General features: G+C 43.7%; 1 protein-coding gene across 1 annotated transcript; it reads right to left on the bottom strand.

Annotated features, from left to right (window-relative positions):
* Nucleotides 1–2,643: 2,643 nt before the first annotated feature.
* Nucleotides 2,644–18,018, bottom strand: CLDN11 (claudin 11). The gene is made up of 3 exons (XM_042903183.1): nucleotides 17,587–18,018; nucleotides 13,673–13,837; nucleotides 2,644–3,949 (listed from the first exon to the last, which is right to left on the bottom strand). Exons 1-3 carry the CDS (start codon nucleotides 17,810–17,812, stop codon nucleotides 3,717–3,719), a joined length of 624 nt encoding a protein of 207 aa, XP_042759117.1. The 5' UTR covers nucleotides 17,813–18,018; the 3' UTR covers nucleotides 2,644–3,716.
* Between the last annotated feature and the right edge of the window lie 254 nt (nucleotides 18,019–18,272).

Below are 18,272 nucleotides of genomic sequence, written 5' to 3' on the forward strand. Positions count from 1 at the left end.
GGTTCATTTCAAACCAAAGATCCCCTGCGTGGGGTCTCTTTCGAAAAGGCCAGAGGAGGGAAAGCTGGATGTTACGTCTCAAAGTCATCTCGCCCTCAGAGAGGGATGGGATGTGGTTAGCTGCACACAGAAGACATGAGAAAGAGGCCCCTCCCTTCACTGTTCCTCAAAGTGTGGCATGGGGACCATCTCATCAAAATCACCGGCGTGCGCAATGAAAATGCAGATTCCTGGGTACGGCCCGGAACTACTGAGTGGCCTCTGGGGGTGAGGAGAACGAATCTGCATTTTACCTGACTTCCTAGCAGTGATTCATATATGAGAGTACAAGGGCTTTAAAATTAGATGGACTTAAACCCCATTTTTCTCCTGTATAGTGGCTATCTGACCTTGACAAATAACCTAAACTCTCTCATTTTCCTCATTTACACCGGGGACTGTGGGGAGGATTAAAAGTCTGAAGTTCCTGACACAAACAGGTCCCAAGAGCATGAATTCCCTTTTCCCAGTTGTTCAGGTAGAGCACTTTGGGTCTGCTATTTTACCTGTGATTGGGGCGGGGGGGTCATTGTTTTCCCCTGGCTAACAATTGCTGTCACTGTATTGCCAGGTTCCAATGGGGCTCTAATGAGACAAAATCATCAAGTCTGAATTCCACTGGATGATTACGGAAGCAGAACCTGTAGTTGTAGAGCTGTGCTGTCCAATCCAATAGCCGATAGCCCATGTGGCCATTGAGCACTTAAGGTGTGACTAGTACAGGGGCGCCTGAGTGACTCAGTCGGTTGAGCGTCCAACTTCGGCTCAGGTCATGATCTAGAGGCTCTTGAGTTTGAGCCCCGCATTGGGCTCTGTGCTGACAGCTCGGAGCCTGGAGCCTGCTTCGGATTCTGTGTCTCCCTCTGTCTCTGCCCCTCCCCCACTCACAGTCTGTCACTCTCTCTCAAAAATGAATAAATACAAAAAAAATGTTTTTAAAAAGGTGTGATTAGTACAGAGACATGTTATAAGTGTAAAATATACATTGGAATCCAAAAACAATACAAAAGGGCATAAAATATCCCATTAATTGATTACATATTGAAATGATAATATTTTACATATGTCAGATTAAATAGAATAAATTAAAATTAATTTCACTTGTTTATTTTCAGCTTTTTAATGTGACTTTTAGAAAATTTTAAATCACATATGTGGCTATATTGTATTTCTATTGGACACTACTGTTCTGGAGGAACAGTTACCCTCCTCTCCCTCCCTAGCACTGATAATAAAACCCAACCCTGTAATTATGACATACAAATTGGGGTTTCCTGGGCACCTGAGTGGCTCAGTTGGTTAAGCATCCCATTTCGGCTCAGGTCATGATCTCAAGGTTTAGGTGTTTGAGCCCCATGCCGGGCTCTGTGCTGACAGCTCAGAGCCTGGAACCTGCTTCGGATTCTGTGTCTCCCTCTCTCTCTGCCCCTCCACTGCTCATGCTCTGTCTCCCACTCTCTCTCAAAAATAAATAAACACTTAAAAAATAATAATAAATAAATAAAATTTCTAAGTGGGATTTCCTAACTAGACAGGCAACGATCAGCTAGGAGAGATTTAGGGTGTCTGTTCTCCCACTGCAGGGAAAAGTGGGCTCATGTAGCATTACCCCTCATGTGAGAAAGCAAGCAGCAATGTCAATGAAGGAGGTGGCTGAGTGAGGAGATCAGTCTTTAAGAGCATAGATTTATCAGTTGAAACACCTTGAATCCAAGCCAGCAGTGCTAAGGAGAGGGTATGTGGGGGTCTTACTTGTCTTGTCCCCACCCCCTGGATGCCTTTCGCTCTGTTAGTGCTTACAGTCATTACACCTGACAAGTTTTATTAGTTAGAGTCCTCCAACACAATTACACAACTTACATTCTTACAAAAGCTGCATCATAACTAAGCAAATATTTTGGTCAACAGGAAGACTGTCTCTTCTGCACAAGTAATTTAGAAATAGTTATAATCTCCTAACATACACAGATATCTACCAAAATGACTAGCCCAAATGGATATTTCCAAAGAGGAAATGTCTGTCTATTATATTATCAGCTAAAGAAATTAGTATTTTTGGAAAACTACTGCCAAAATAGATTGTAATCTGTGTGTTTTATAACAGATTCATAACCTGACACAGTTTCTGGAATAAAAAAACAAATAAAAATCAACTCAATGCATCTGTCTTTGTCCAAAATTTCCAAATTTTCAAAACAATTTTGAAAAAAATGCATTTTAGATACTATTACCAAAATACCCTATACTGTGTGTGGTTTATACTTCCTTTTATACCTAGCCAATTTCTTCACTCAGTGTTCAAAGTAGATAAAGAGTTTAACTGTGTAATGCTTGGAACTTGGTTTCTAATTATTGACCATTTATATATGACTTAAAGATGCTATAACATCATTCCACTAAAGAAATCTAACAGAGCACCTAGGTTGCATTTTTATGACCACACATGACCACCATGATACAGTAAATAATACAGAACATCTTAATTATTCGGGGCCGTGCAGAATAACTTGTTCTTGAGTCACTGACCAGGTTCCTATAAATTATTAGTAGAGATTAGTGACATTTTTGAAAATGTTTTGAAAATAAGAGAATATTAAAGGCCACTTTTGCAGACAGTCTGTTATTTTATTGCACAGATTTCACTTAAAGAACAAAATGCACCATCAATGTTTGGAGAGTTTGGGGTCTCAGATACTGACACACTATCAGTGTTTACACCCGTAAAGCCAAATTCAACAGCACAATTTATGTTAAACAATATCACTCCAAGATGGCTAACAAAATGAAAATAGAGAATGGGGGAAAGCTTTAAAAATGTGTTAATTTGAAGCACATGCAAGTGTAGGATTAAAAACTACACCGTACAAACCTGGAAACCAAAAACGTTTTGTGGAATGTCAGTCACAGTTATATTCACTTGTACTGTTATTTGTCATATAATTAAAGTCTATTCGGTTCATTTCCTTCATACTGATGAATTGAGAATTTCAGGAAAACCATGGTTATAAAAATGATCAATCTTGAAAAAGTATGTACAGATAAATGTAAAATCACAAACTAAAAAATATCCCCGCCCCTTGCCCTCGACTTACAAAAGGGAAAGTTTCCCATAGAGGAAAGTTCCACAGTCCCCTCCCTCCCCACCCCATGTCCCCAGTTCTATTTTTTTCTATCGCTTATAACTAAATGACCTTGGAGCTGAAGAGGAGGGAGCGAACAGAGAGGCATCTTTATGAAGCTCCCATTGTCATCTGTAACGGTTTGAAAAGTGTCTTTTATTTCTCTCCCCACACCCAACTCAGCAATGTTTGCAAGATATTTAAAATTTAAAGAGAGAGAGGAAAATACATATACATATACATATACATATACATATACACATACACATACATATATGTATATATCCTGGTGAACAATAAAGTTAATGCCCAAGAAAAGAGCTAATAATGGGCAAAACCATGAGAAAAGTGTGTGGGCATTTTCTGAGCTAAAGATTTCTTTTAAGGCAATAAATGGGGAGCAGGGTGTTAAGACTAAAAAATGCCAGACAGGATGCTTTTCTGGACCTTTGGCGTTGGAGCCTGGCAGCGGAGTGGGCTTTCCCCGCCTGTGGCAAGCAAACCGAGGGCCGTGGCCCCAGTATCTGCAGCACCTCCGTGGGCAGGCTAGCAGCCCTCTTATACATGGGCACTCTTGGCATGGGTTGGGGAGCTGGAGCCTGAAGAGTAGTAGAAACGGTTTTCACCAAACGCCTGGGCATCTCCAGCGCAGCAGACGATGACACAGCCACCCACGAGGCACAGGACAGCACCGATCCAGCCTGCATACAGGGAGTAGCCAAAGCTCACGATGGTGGTCTCGCGGTGGGCGCACACAGGAAACCAGATGGTGGCAACCATGGCACAGAGAGCTGGGGAGACATGAGAGGGCTATGACTGGGCACACCCATCACACACCCCGAGCAGCAGACAGGCTTCCCTTCACTCCACATGCACACCCCTCTGGCCTCCAACTAACTCCGGAAAGCTTGATACGCACAGCTCTGCTCCCGTGGCAACCTGAACCTACAAGTTTGCATCTATAGAATCAACCGATCGAAAGCTGTGTCAAACTGCTAGATGCTTATTTTTTCAACTGGTGGCAGAGATGAAAGAACTCCAGTGTAAAAGCCCAGAAATAAATCACTGAGGCCGAAAAATAGGTACTTGTATTTACTTATGTATCTTTACTTCGTGTATCTATACTTATGATTCTTTTATTATGCTTACCTAATTGTATTATAATTATCTCTTTACATGTCTATTTCCCATTCCAAGTTCTGGGTTCCTTGACGGCAGTGGCCATGTCCTACTTATGTTTGTAAAGTCAGTATTTAACCCACTATGAGGCCCATAGTATGTGCTCGGTGTCGACTAGCTGAATGACTGCATCGCCTGAGGTATTCCGAAATGAGAAACACAGTGGTGCCCATTCCATTTATCCACTCTATTTTTTCAATTTGGTCAATTCACATTACAAAGACCCGAAGAAGCCATGTGAATTCTCTTGCTGTGATGAATGTTGTTAGACACCAGTGGAATATCAGCTAAGAGTTTGAGTTTGTGTGATGCTGTTCGCAATCACAAAATCTCAACATACCATAAACAGCACTCAAGGTAAAGAATTTACCCATCCGAGGATTTTATGGTGTTGGAATTTGTGATGGGTCGCAATGGTAGAATTTTATGGTCTTCCACCAACCAGCCTTTCAGACTTGGTGTAGATTTGAAAGAATAAACTAAGAAATAGCTTCTATATCATTTAGTTCTTCTCTTCCTAAGCAAAGCAGCTAAAAAGGCAGGCAGAAGCCCATAAGAAAGTTAAAAAAATAAATAAATTTAAACCTCTACACCAGCACTGCCAAATACGGCACTCACTAGCTACATGGGCTTTTAAACGTTTTTCATGAGGCCAGTGAGATCAAAAAGCAGAGTTTTGAATTTTAATTAATTAAAAGTTAAATAGTCATATGTGGCTGGTGGCTCATGTGTTGAACAGCACAACTCTAGACAAAGTAACTCCATAACCTCCTTTGGTATCATCTGATTTCTCACAACTACAAGCAGGACAGAAATTTTAGTTGAAGCTTTAAATTGGGAGGATACATTAAAGTCGGCAGATCAAGAAAACAGTAACAATGAGGTTTCCAATCATAAGCCATAATGTTTTCAATAAATTCAAGGCAGAGCACCGCAATGTTTGCTGCCTGCAGTATCCTTGTTACTTTCAACTCAGCAAGCATTTTTGATTTCTACTCACACTGAGTGACTTTCTGACTTACCTCTAGGCCCAAATAGAAGAAATATAATTTCTCTGTACACGTAAGCACTCAATTCTAACAGCCTCGTACATTAGTTCTAAACTGAACTAAAGATTGAAGCCTTACCCATTTTGAAAGATCTCTTAAACTAGCTCACTGAATTTGTGTAACTTGTAACATAACCTCACTCCCCCAAGCTGGGTATAGATACACATAAATAGATGTGATTCCTATCATAAAAATACATAGATCCCAAGTGGAAGTCAGAAGGAAGAAAGTTAATTTGGGGGCTTTGATTGCTCAAATTGACTTTTTAACAGCCTAAATTCACTCCATTAATTATGTACTATTCACATATTTAAGGAGTTGTTATAGATCATCTAAGAAGCTAAAATCTGTCTATATATTAATGTCTTCATTTTTTTCTTAAAAGAGTAAAATCAATCATGCCAGCTTCTGTAATGTTTGTATGAGACACCATGAGAATATGTATTTTCATTCTGTGAATAAAATGTTCTCAAAATGACCAGTGCTGGGACTCCTGGGTGGCTCAGTTGGTTGAGCATCCAACTCTTGATTTTGGCTCAGGTCATGATCTCACAGCTTGTGAGATGGAGCTTCGCATTGGGCTCTGTGTTGACAGCATTGACCTGCTTGGGATTCTCTGTCTCCCACGCTCTCCTCTCCTCCCCCACTCATGCTCTCTTTCAAAATAAATAGATAAACTTATTAAATTAAATTAAATTAAATTAAATTAAATTAAATTTAATTTAATTTAATTTAAAAAGAAGAAGACCAGTGTTAATTGTATCTTCCCTTTCCAGCTCAGGACCTCAAACACCTGGTGGGGGTGGGGGTGGGGGAGTCTTTTTCTCTCCTCCTCCAGCCGCACATTCCAAGGGTGGCACTCACGGAGAACAGCTTGGCTACTGTCCTCAGCAAGGCACAGAGAAAGAGAGAAGTCTTCTTCTCTGTCAGGACAAGAAACAGAAACTCTTCTAGAGCATTTCAGCCAGAGAGAACTGCCCTTGGTTCTTCGTGTCAACACATAACCTAGCTACACACCCCTAGACCCCCAAAGGGGGCACTCTCTGCTTGAGCAAAACAGCACCCTAGCAAGTGCTTCCAAACACCCAAGCTTGATTAGAGGGAGAAGGTGGAGAGTGAAAAGATGAATTCCATAGGAAAAAAAATATTTGATTGCCAAACAACTGGTTTGAAAACAGCTTATGGTTCAAATTAGGTATAATATTTTTCAATTACTTCGTATTTATACATACAACACACACACACACACACACTCACAAGTATTCCCCACATTTCATGTAAACCTAACTCCAATACAGACTTGATGTAGATTTTATAGAATAAGATAAGAAATTGCCTCTAGGGGCGCCTGGGTGGCGCAGTCGGTTAAGCGTCCGACTTCAGCCAGGTCACGATCTCGCGGTCAGTGAGTTCGAGCCCCGCGTCAGGCTCTGGGCTGATGGCTCGGAGCCTGGAGCCTGTTTCCGATTCTGTGTCTCCCTCTCTCTCTGCCCCTCCCCCGTTCATGCTCTGTCTCTCTCTGTCCCAAAAATAAAAATAAAAAACGTTGAAAAAAAAAAATTTAATAAAAAAAAAAAAAAAGAAATTGCCTCTAATTTCATTTAGTTCTTCCCCCTTTCCTAAGCAAAATAATAAGAGTATCTTCACACAGGGAAAGAAATCAGGCTCAATATTCCAAAAATAACCATCAGTCTTGATTTTGATTGCTTTAGGGATTTTATTAGATTTTATTCCAGTGTAATTCACTAGAAAAAGGAAAAATCAGGAACATGTCTAAACATTTAAATAATGAGCCTATCAGGACTGAATGGGTGGGTGAGCGGATGAGAGGTGGTCTCATTTCAAGTCTACTTTCCACTTCAAACACATCAAAACTGACTTCCAAAATCATAAAACCTTAATGTGACTTTAACACACTTAAAGTTACAAACTCATGATTTACCTCATTAAAAATTTCCTCCTTTTATAATCCATGCAAAACAAGGCAGACTAGTGCTAGCGGGGTCTTTATTTCCTAGCAGATAAATGAACTCTGGGTCGGATTCCTGTGGCTCTCAGAGACGAACCACATCAAAACCACTGAAAGATGACAGGCCACCACACAACACGAAGGGAAATGAGAGGTTCAATACAAACAGTGACCTTCAACTGAACTCAGAATGAAGAATGTTTAGAAACTAAAAAAGGAGAATTTACTCAATTTCAGCATCGTTTGAAGGGAAAGGGGAATGTTTTCAGCAGTAAAGTTAAAATGCAAGTTAAAATGCATTACTTAACCAAAAGATGTAAAATATTAATAAAACTGGCAATAATTTGGGGCTGTCTTAATGACACAGAAGGCCTGCTGGATTTATTTCTGTTTGTGTGCACGTGTGCACACACACACAGACACACACACACACACAGAGTTTATAATGGCTCTCCCAATTATTTGGAGAAAAGAAAATGCTTTTCTAAAAAAGTCACAGTTTCCCATAAGGTAAAGAAAAGTGAAGAAAGATAAAGAGAATTTTCATTGCTTTTCTTTGCATGTCATCAGAATGTATTTTTTAAGTAAGTCTCTAATAGAAGAATTTTAACACTCAGATTTTTCAATCTGTTTCTCCTCTTCTACCTTCAAAAGATGCAATAGTTAACTGTACAAGGGGGGCAGGAATAAGTCATTTGGGAGGGAGCAGAAAGTAAAAATTGGGGACATACTTAGCTAAAATAAAAATTAAAAAAAAAAAAAAAGGAGGAGGAGGGGGAAGTGGAGGAGAAGGAGAGCAGGGGAGAAGAAAGCTTCACTGTGTAGATTATAGATTCATCCAGACTTGGTCCTCTCACCAGTAGAACTCCTGCTCTTTATAGAATAAATTGTTTGCCTCTTTTGGTAAGTTTCAAATAATGTAATACAATGTGTTCTTTAGTTGACAGAATACAGCCTCATTAAAAGTTAACAATGATCTTGATAGAGCCAAACACAGAAAATAGTTGGAAAAGCAATTTTAGAGCAATGAAATGTAAACACAGCTTTTAATTTCTTTAGGGATTAAATGACACACAGTAATATACGGAGTTAAATAAATGTGAAATTAAATAATATTAGTACATGTGTGTTTGACTTTGAAGGTAACAATTTAGAGACAGAGGGAAAGACTGACAAGGGGGCCCAAAAAGGCAGAAGGGCACCAGATTCATTTCTTCCTTCCTCCAATGAACATCTCTGTTTTCAGGCTTTGTCACTTTCAGAACTAAGAACTGATAGCACTTTTAAGAGCATTATTTCTAGCACCAAGCAATATTTCCATTAAAATCACATAAATTACTCTGAATGATATAAGTAATACTGGAAAAATTCTTCCTTGACATTATATCTGAGATTTGCTTCAAAAAAAAATCTGGGGACTAGAAGAAAAGAAGTACATGGATGAAGCAGATTGGCTGTGACTGAGAATGAGTTTGGGCTCATGGGGGTTCATTATACTATTTTTTCTACTTCTGTGTATGTATGAAATTTTCCACAATAAAAACTATTTCTTAAACTTTCTCCTTTTAAACTTTTTACAATGCAAAGAATGCTGCCTTCTACAATTGATGCTATTATAACATATGATCTAAATAGCAACAAACTTTAGCTTTGTGCCAGTTAACTTAAGGCAACAAGTAATGAGATTTCTAATGAGCTATTGGCTGGAGTCATATTTATTTGTTGTTTCCTTATAATTTGAATCTAGAAAAATTTTACTTTTTATTTTTATCATTTGTCATTCTCTAAATTTTGACATAAGAAAACATAGTTGCCAAAAGACATACTCCTCTCATACTATGGCTTTTATGAAGATTTAATATTTAAAACAAGTCAATGGAATGTTTGACTATATTATTTTTCCTGGCCTGCTTTCAACATTTTTTCCTTTATTTTTCTATTTCACACATCATTATCTTTTTTTTCCCATAACCTTTTTAAAAGCCAGTCTCATGGTTATTTAATATTTTTTTAATCACAGAATTTAGAGATAGGAGAGACCTCATAAACCAGTTAACTCCTCCAATTTTACCAGTAAGTTCATTTTAAGCCACAACTGTACTAAAGATACCGCAGCCTTCCCACTACCCACATAAAATTTGATTGACATTACGGACTTGTTTGTAGAAAGCTAATGACTTTAGAGGAAGACTTTTTCCATCTATTTGCTTAAGACGCGGGATTAAGAGCATCACTGTTTACTACACACCCAAGGGAGACCTTTCCTAGGACATCTGATTCTGTGTGCCGGACAAACTCAACCTGTCCCACATTTGCACATGCCTTTTATTTTACAGCAGTTCCATTATTAACTTGTAAGTTTCAAGTTAAAACAACTTTTTTTCCAATACAAATAGGATTCTTGGGGCCATATTTTTAAAAAGGAGAGAAGTTGAGAGGGTCCCACTTAGGGAAGAATATACACTTTCTTTCTGTCCATTCCCTACCTCATCTCCCCAAGAAACACTCAAATCAAGTACTTTCTAAGTTACAATGAGGTGAGAATGAGACCAAATCAGAACTAAGCTTGAGCATTTTCAGTTGGGTAGCTTAACATAGCTTCCTATAACGGAATAAGCAAAAAAACTCCCAACTATTTATTGATCCTTACACTCCAGTTTCTACAAAGTAAACAATGGAAATGTTTCCATTAGACCAGGATGCAACCAACCTAGTGTTTCCAGGAACAGCTCACTGTCTCTCTTGACCAGTGCCATGTGTGGAGATTACCCCACAGAAATGAGACATCAACAAAAGAATACCCACTTCCCTCTGGCTTAGGTCTCTATTTCCTCTAACCAACAACAGCAATTATAATAACAACCATTTGTTGAGCACTTATTATGTGCCAGACGCCAGGCTAAATAACTTGCATACCTCCTTTCACTATTCTTACCAATCTCAGATGAAAGCATTATGGTCTCATTTCATAGAAAGGCTCAGAGACATTAAGTAACTGCCCCAGTTCACACAGCTGGAAAGTGGTAGATTGGAGATTCAGTACCATTGGTCTGGCTCCCAGTGATGAGATAAAGCAGCTCAGGGCATAGGCACTTCCTGCCTTGGCAGGGGCTCTTGAAAAGCTGCAGACTAGGGTCGCCTGGGTGGCTCAGTCGGTTAAGCTACCAACTTCGGCTCAGGTCATGATTTCATGGTTCATGAGTTCTAGCCCCACATCGGGCTCTGTGCTGACAGCTCGGAGCCTGGAGCCTGCTTCAGATTCTGTCTCTGTCTCTCTCTGCTTCTTCCCCACTCATGCTCTGTCTCTCTCTCTCTCTCTCTCTCTCTCTCTCTCTCTCTCAAAAATAAACATTAAAAAGAAAAAAGAAAAGAAAACTACAGATTATGTTCGCCTGGATCCATCCTAGATCTAAGGAGCCTGCTACATCTGGCTCCCATGCCTTCCCCCAAAGCAGGGCTGAATCCTCACAAACTTAAGACAGTTGAGAAGATAAAGCTATTGTACAACAGACATATAATTTTTTTAAGCTTTTGGAAAAATAAAAATTTTCAGGGTCAGGAAGAACTGATTTTAATTAATAGTCCTTACAGTTTCCATACCAAGATTAGCTTTGGTATTGTTTCCAGTTCCCAGGCCCCAAAACCCCGGTGCTGCCTAGTCCCCTTTGGTCAGTGACCACACCTCAGCGGAAGCACCACTGATGACCTCTAGGATCCAGCAGGAGCCCAGCACTGGCTTCTCCGGGGAGAGCAGAGCGTCAGAAGCCAATCCAGAGCAACACAAAGGGAGCCTTCACTCACTCTAGCTCCTCCCACCCACTGCCAACAGGGGAACCGAGGCACCGGGCTCCAAAGAAGACCCAGAGGAGACCAGCCGGTGCCACAACTGAGACAATGAGCATTACATTTCCAGAGCTAGCTTGTTCCTGTCAAAACAACATCCAACCTGAAGGCAAATGGCCATGCACTGAGAAATAAATCCGGCAGGAGCCATGAAAGAGGCGGCAGGTAACACTGGAAATTAAACGCTACAAGAGGGCACAGGGAGGTGTCCTCAGCCCAAACTAATAGTGAGTGGCTGGAAAAGTACAGCCTCTCTGAGAGGGCCAGATCACTCAATGCCCCTCCATCTTTTCACTCAGACAGGAGTCAGGGACTGAGGGACCCACACCACTCCCCACCCCACCTCACGCTCCTCTCTGTGATTCTGTCCCCATACACCAACCAACCCACTTGAAAAACGTAAAGAAAAGCTTTAATTCAGCTAGGAAGTTTCAAACAACTGGTTGCCTTTGGTTTTTTAATAACCCTTGCTATTCAGCTGGACGATTCAGTTGGTTTTAGAGTTTATTTAAATACCAATTTGTCTGTATGTACTTGCTTTTATATCTTTATTTTCCAACAAGGCTGGGTTTTGTTTGTTTGTTTATCTGTTTGTTTGTTTTCAGTACCTCCTTATTGAAAACTCCACATTCCTGCATTATCTGAAAGCCCTGGGGAATTTCACAGCCAAAAATATCTTAGTGGATATTCGGTGACTCTCAGATGGAAGGCCAGAATTTCTAAAAATGAACACCTAATACAACAGGCCCACCTTTTGGCTCTGGCACCCTCAGAGATAGAGAGAGCCCTGTGGGACTTCTGTAAGAATATGCGGAAAGCAACCATGGTGCCTGCCAAAGATGACAAGGGTTTCCACCTGGATTCCGCAAACCAATTTACCTGTAGAGCTTTGGTCTAACTGTTGGAAAGAGAATTCGAATGTAAAGATCTGACTTCCAAAAAGCACTGTAAAGAGGACCTTGTGAGTTACATGAGTCACATGATACTGATTGTGTGTTCCATGGGGCACTCCATCACAAATTCTTTGTGGCTGGACCCAAAATGTCCATGCCCAGATTCTTCTCTGGAAATGACAGTGGCCCTCTGGCCTTTTTGCTCCTGTTACCCACCCCTCCCCCCTACACACACACACACACACACACACACACACACACACACACAGTTGTGTGTACAAGCCCCTCCTCTGAATTTTCTGTGGCTTCACAAGCCCCTGGAAACCTCCATCCCTTTGCAGTCTTGGGAAATGGCATCCCTACCTCTCATGTCCCCTTCCCTCACCAATATCACTGTGTGTGACCATTACTAAGTGGCATTGACCCGCATAGAACCCTGACCCTTACCTTTAAGCACATGGTCTGATACCAGTTTGGGGATGGGAATTCCTTGTCTCAGGAATACCTGACTTCGTGTATAACCCATATGCAGAGCAGTTGCTGCTCACCGATGTATCAGTGCACTCTGCAACAAGAGCTGCTGTTCTTAAAATTCATGTCTTCTATTAGGGTTTAGAATGTGCTGATGGAATTAGCACTCAAGAAAAAAGTAGAGAGAAATGAAGTCACTCAAGAGAGCAGAGCTAGAAGGACCCTCCCTAGGTTGTTAAATCAAGCCCTCTGTGGGCAAGCACAACAAGGAAAACTGAATGGGCACGTGCCATTTCCTAGGCCTGGGCTGTGCCCCCTCCCCACCCTCCACCCCCTGCAATCTAAGATCTCACCACCTTCTCTTCAACTCTCATCACTGGGATCCTCTGCTCTGGGAAACTCCTCCAGTCTTGCTTAGGTTCCTTCCTATGTGTGTGCACAATCTGTGTACCTTCTTTAGATGAGCACATGCCACACTCCATGAAAATATCCAAGTGCACTCCAAGCAGAGACTACCTTCTTCCCCAGGGTCCCCAATGCCAACCGTGATGCCTGGCACTCCGCAGATGCCCAGTGAATCTTTACTGTATAAAAGACTGAATCATCACTAGTGATCTACCACCCTCAACATCTTGCTTTTCCCTTGCCCTCCTTTCTCTACTCTTTCCTTATAGGTTAACTGAAGTTTTCGATCGTGGCTACAAGTAAGAATCACCTGGAAGCTTTCCAAAAATATCTTTGCTTGGTCTGATGCCAAGTAATTCTGACTCAGTTGACCTGCTATGGGATCCGGGCAAAGGTATTCCCAAAGAAAAGATTCCACTGTGTTACTCTTCTGTCGCTTGGTCTCTCTCTTAAGTATACCCTCAAAATCCTTTTTACCTTTTGGTTTTAAATTTATTTTCATGCCTAGTGACCCCCACAGACATTACACATCTGTCTGCATAAACGACGCAGGAAACATAAAGGGATACACATTGTGGGGATCTTTTCCTGGGTGGATTCACTTGGCTTCCTTTTACATGCTCTTGAACTCAATGAAGCAGCAGCAAGATCTGAGATTCATCAGACTCACTTGGAGTTGGGGTGCTATGTAGAAAGCTGTCTTACCTAGCAGAATGAGCATAACGCCAGCCAGCTGGGCTCGCCTGTACTTGGCCACACCAGGCTCATGGCCCATTCGGATGCAGGGGAGAACCGTCAGCAGCAGGAGAATGGCCGGCAGACCCAGGACTGAAGCTGCGATCATCAGGGCTCGGCAAGCCTGCACATAGCCTGGACACAAGAGAGCACACAGAGGGGTTAGACCGTGGGTCTCCCTGACCCCTGAACCCTGGCTCAAGGGAATTCAGCACCATCTGCCTTCCTCTCGTCCCATTCCAGGACTTAGAATGTGGTAAATGTTATCTAAGATCACTTCACATGTTCAGTTTTTAAAGTGACTCCATGACACGAAAGGGAGGTTGGAGGCTGGATATACTGGATGGAGAGCTCTAGGCTAGACCACTGGTCTAAGCCTTCAGGATGAAGAGGCCAAGAGTCCAACTACACTGTTGCATCACCTTATGAAAAATTCAGATTAAAACTCAAATCTTCCAAGATGCCTTCTGTGAGGGTCTATGTTGACTCCAGCCTGCTGCTGATACACTCTACCTGTGTGACCTTGGGCAAGTTACTGAACTGTTATGTCTTGACACTCTCCGCATCTATAAAGTAAAAATATAATAGTACCTATATCTCTCTAAAAGAATTCAACCAAGATTAAATTAGTTAATTCATACAGTGCTTACAACAGTGCCTAGCGCATACTAAGTATTCCAAAAAGATCAGCTATTATTACCAGTGTTATTACTCTGTGTCAGTGCAATCATTTTATACTAGGTATATTCGGCGATTTTGTCCTAACCATGTGCTTTTAATTCACGTTGTACATAGCGTGTGGCCCTAACTAAACTAAAACTCAGGCTTCCTCTCTTGACATCTCCCCAGAGACTGCTGTGCTCACGAATCCTGACCCCTATTGACTGATGGTCAGACTCCATCTCCTGCCTCACCCACAGTCTCCTGGGCATCCTTCCACAACGGTCTGGTATCCGCTCTAAAGGCATCTCTCTGGCCCCAAAGATTCCTAGAGGGCAGACTCCTGCTTTGGTCTTCATGGAGTTAACACAGTGCCCCCAGCAGATGACGTAAACATACAATTATGAATTAAGGAATAAGAAGCTGAATGATAGGGACCCTGGATAGCTCAGTCGGTTAAGCGTCCGACTTCAGCTCAGGTCATGATCTTGCAGTTCAAGAGTTCGAGCCCCCCATCGGGCTCTATGCTGACAGCTCAGTGCCTGGAGCCTGCTTTGGATTCCCTGTCTCCCCCTCTCTCTACCCCTCCCCCACTCATGTTCTCTCTCTCCCTCCCTCTCTCTCTCTCTCTCCAAATAAAAATAAACATTAAAAATTAAAAAAAAAAGAAGTTGAATAAGAGTGGAGCAAACCCAATTGAACGTTATGCTGTCAAATAAAATGCCAGGTAACAATTTCATTAAGAAACAGATTACAATATGTGCAAATTTATGTAAAATAAATCTGACAAGATACTAGCAGAATATGGCAGACTTCAATGTATTGTTTCTCATTAAAACACTCTCCCTTCTCCAAAAATAAAGGAGGGGGTTGTACTTATTACTCTTCCTTTTTCACTCAGAGGAAATTAAGCTAGTGGCTGCGGGTGGGAGGGTGGGTAGAGTTAAAGGCAAAGCCAAAAATGAGCCCTGATTTCTGCCTCCACACACTCCACACGACTCTCATACCAAGACGCAACTGCAACACTGTCTCTTAGCAAGACCTAGCTATTTTACCAGAATTCAGACTCCACAAGGGTACTCTTCCAGTCATTACCCACCTCAGCTTCTTCAAAATTAAGGGTAAACACTCAACTATTGACTTTATTGACTTGAAGACCCCCCCCAAAGAGGAGCCACAGGATTCTGAAACAGGATCTCTGACGGAAGTCCTACGCCCCTGCAGCTTATAGGAGAGCGGGGTGAACACAACGGAGACGGTCAACTAGCAACTGAGGTTCTGAAATTCATAGTGCAGGCTATCCATGTGCTAGATGCCAAGGCCATGTCTAAAAAAACAAAAGATGGACACTGAGATCTGTTCCTGTCCCCACCCAGGTGTGAGGGAGGGGGACAGCAGGAAGGATTAGGCCCTCCCTAAAATGTACTCCATCTGTAGGATGGAACATGGTCTGTTCTCCGAAAATAAACCACTTGGCTCTGAATGCTCAGTAAACTTAATTTCAGGGGAAGGAAGGAAAGAGTGATTTTATGCTTCAATCAGATTCCTACAAATACCATGCCCAGCTTTTTGAAAAAAATTATAGCTACAATTTGTGAAACCTACACTACATCAAAGGAGGTTTACATTTCTCATATCTAATCCCCAAAACAACTCTGTAAGATAGGTGGTTGGTTTGATTTTACTTTTTAAAGGAAGACATTTGGGATTCACAGACATTAGTGAATTGTCCTAAATTACCCAGGTTATGAGCACTGGATCCCGGAGTCTGACCCAGGTCTACCAAGGCCACCATTAAGTGAAGGTAAGTGAAGATCTGGGTTCCCCCCATCTCTGTCATTCTGAAAGTTCAAAACGGAAAAGAAGAAAGTACATTGTGTGCACCAGCCCTGTTCCCCAGATTTCCTGATGCAGGAGAGGATGGAAAGAGAGTAGGACGCCATCTTTATCTTTGAGGAATTTAAAATGTGTAGGAAAACTTGATTCACAATGAACAAAAATGTCAAAATGTGCCCTGATGGAAACAAGAGTCAAATACCAGGGCAGCAAGGAGGAAGGGGGGATTGATTCCAACCACAAAGACTGGGAAATAGGAGGCACTTTGGGGTAGGTTTAAAGGGGGAGCAGAGTCTCTAGGGAGCTAAAGGCTCACCCAGGAGATGGCACAAAGCCAAAGGCTCCCAAACTGGTCTTGAGACCAAGTTGCCCCGCTGGTTAAGGATAGGCCTTTAAATGGGCACCATCCTCAAAGACTAGCGGGGACAGAAGGCAATCCTTAAGGGGAGCCCACGACCTCGCCAATCACCCAACCACCCACTGGCTCGAGGTTTACATCTGAATTGAAACTGTTGCCCAGAATTTTTCAGTGCCCACCACCCCCTCCGAACCCGACCCCTGCTGGCATCGAAGGAGTTGGGAGGCTAGATAATTCTTCCCTTGTCTCCCGCAGCTGGAGGGAGCGAGCGACCGATGGTGGCGCGCCTTCTCGCCAGGTGGGGGGGGGGGGGGGGGGGGGGGGGGGGGGGGGGGGGCCCCCTGGGGACGACAGCTCTTCCCTAGTGGACATGAGAGGTGCAGAGGCAGGGAGGCGAATCCCCGCAGGCCCGCGGACCGACGCCCCCACTGCGGGGGCAAGGGGTGGGGGGAGTAACACAGGCCCCCCGGACCTAAGGGAACCGACCTGGCAGAGCTAGGAGGTCCGGGACTTGTGGCCAGTCTCACAAAGACGAAAGACCGGGTAACTCGGCCTACTCCTGTTGGGATCGCTGGAATGCTAGGGTTTCTCTCCTCCTCGCCTCTGCGGGTGGAGTCTAACGCCCGAGGGAAGAGGCCCCCGGGGGGAGGGGGGGGGGTGGGCGGGTGGAGGGAAGTACAGTACTTCTGAACCACTGACGGTGGGAGCCTGAGGCAGGTGGGTGACCGTCAGTCGTTAACATGGACAGAGTTCCAACTAGGTGTCTGCGTCTCAGTTTATTAACTTCTCAGGGTGACTCGGCCAGTGGCTACCACTATCATCCCAAATTCCGGATAAGAAAACTGAGGCTGAGAGAGGCTAAATTCAGGACTGCCTAATCTCTCTACAAGGTGGGACTGGAAGTATCAAAATGTGCGCTAAGGTCTTCAAGGCCTTGAAACGTTTCTGTGAACGCCATCTAATGCGCCCATCCCGGGTCTGCCCCGACGATAAGGGCTAGGAGCAGCCGCTCGAGAGGTGGGGTCCTTACCCGGCAGGATGAGGATGTCCACCAGGGGCTTGCAGTGGTACAGCCCCGTGGCCATGACGCAGTCTGCCCACAGCCCCTTGGAGCCCAGTTCGTCCAGCTTGCGGCAGGTGGGGATGGTGTAGCCGCAGGTCACCACCCAGTCGTTGGTGGACGTGGTGACGATGATGCCGATCCAACCCACGAAGCTCGTGACGAAGCCCACTACCTGCAGGCACGTGGCCACCATGGTGGCCACCTTGGCGTCTGCGGGCCTCGCCCCTCACCAGCTGTGCCTGCGCCTGGGACTGGACCGCACCTGCCGCGGTCCTCTCGCGCGCGCCCTCGAGAGCCGCTGACCGGCGACGGGCGGACGTGCGACGCTGGAAGCGGCGGCAGGCAAAGAGAGGCCGCGAGCCCAGCTCCGACGGCGCGACGGGCGCACGGCGGCGGGGACAGCGGCGCGGCTGGGCAGTGCGCCCCCGCCCCCCTCTTTAAACCCCGTAGACCCGGCTGGCGAGCGCCAATCGGCGACGGCCCGGGTGGAGCCAGCCAATCGCGGGGCGGGGCCCGGAGTTGGGGGGTGGGGAGGGGGAGCAGGGTCAGAGAGGGGGCGATGTGGCCTCTGCACCCAGCCCGGCGTCGCGGGTCCAGGTTAGAAAGTAAAATAATCCGTTCCAGGTCCAAGAAGTGGAGAGCGATGAGAGGGC

This window comes from Panthera leo, chromosome C2 (genome assembly GCF_018350215.1).
Source record: "Panthera leo isolate Ple1 chromosome C2, P.leo_Ple1_pat1.1, whole genome shotgun sequence".
Classification (NCBI taxonomy): Eukaryota; Metazoa; Chordata; class Mammalia; order Carnivora; family Felidae; genus Panthera; species Panthera leo.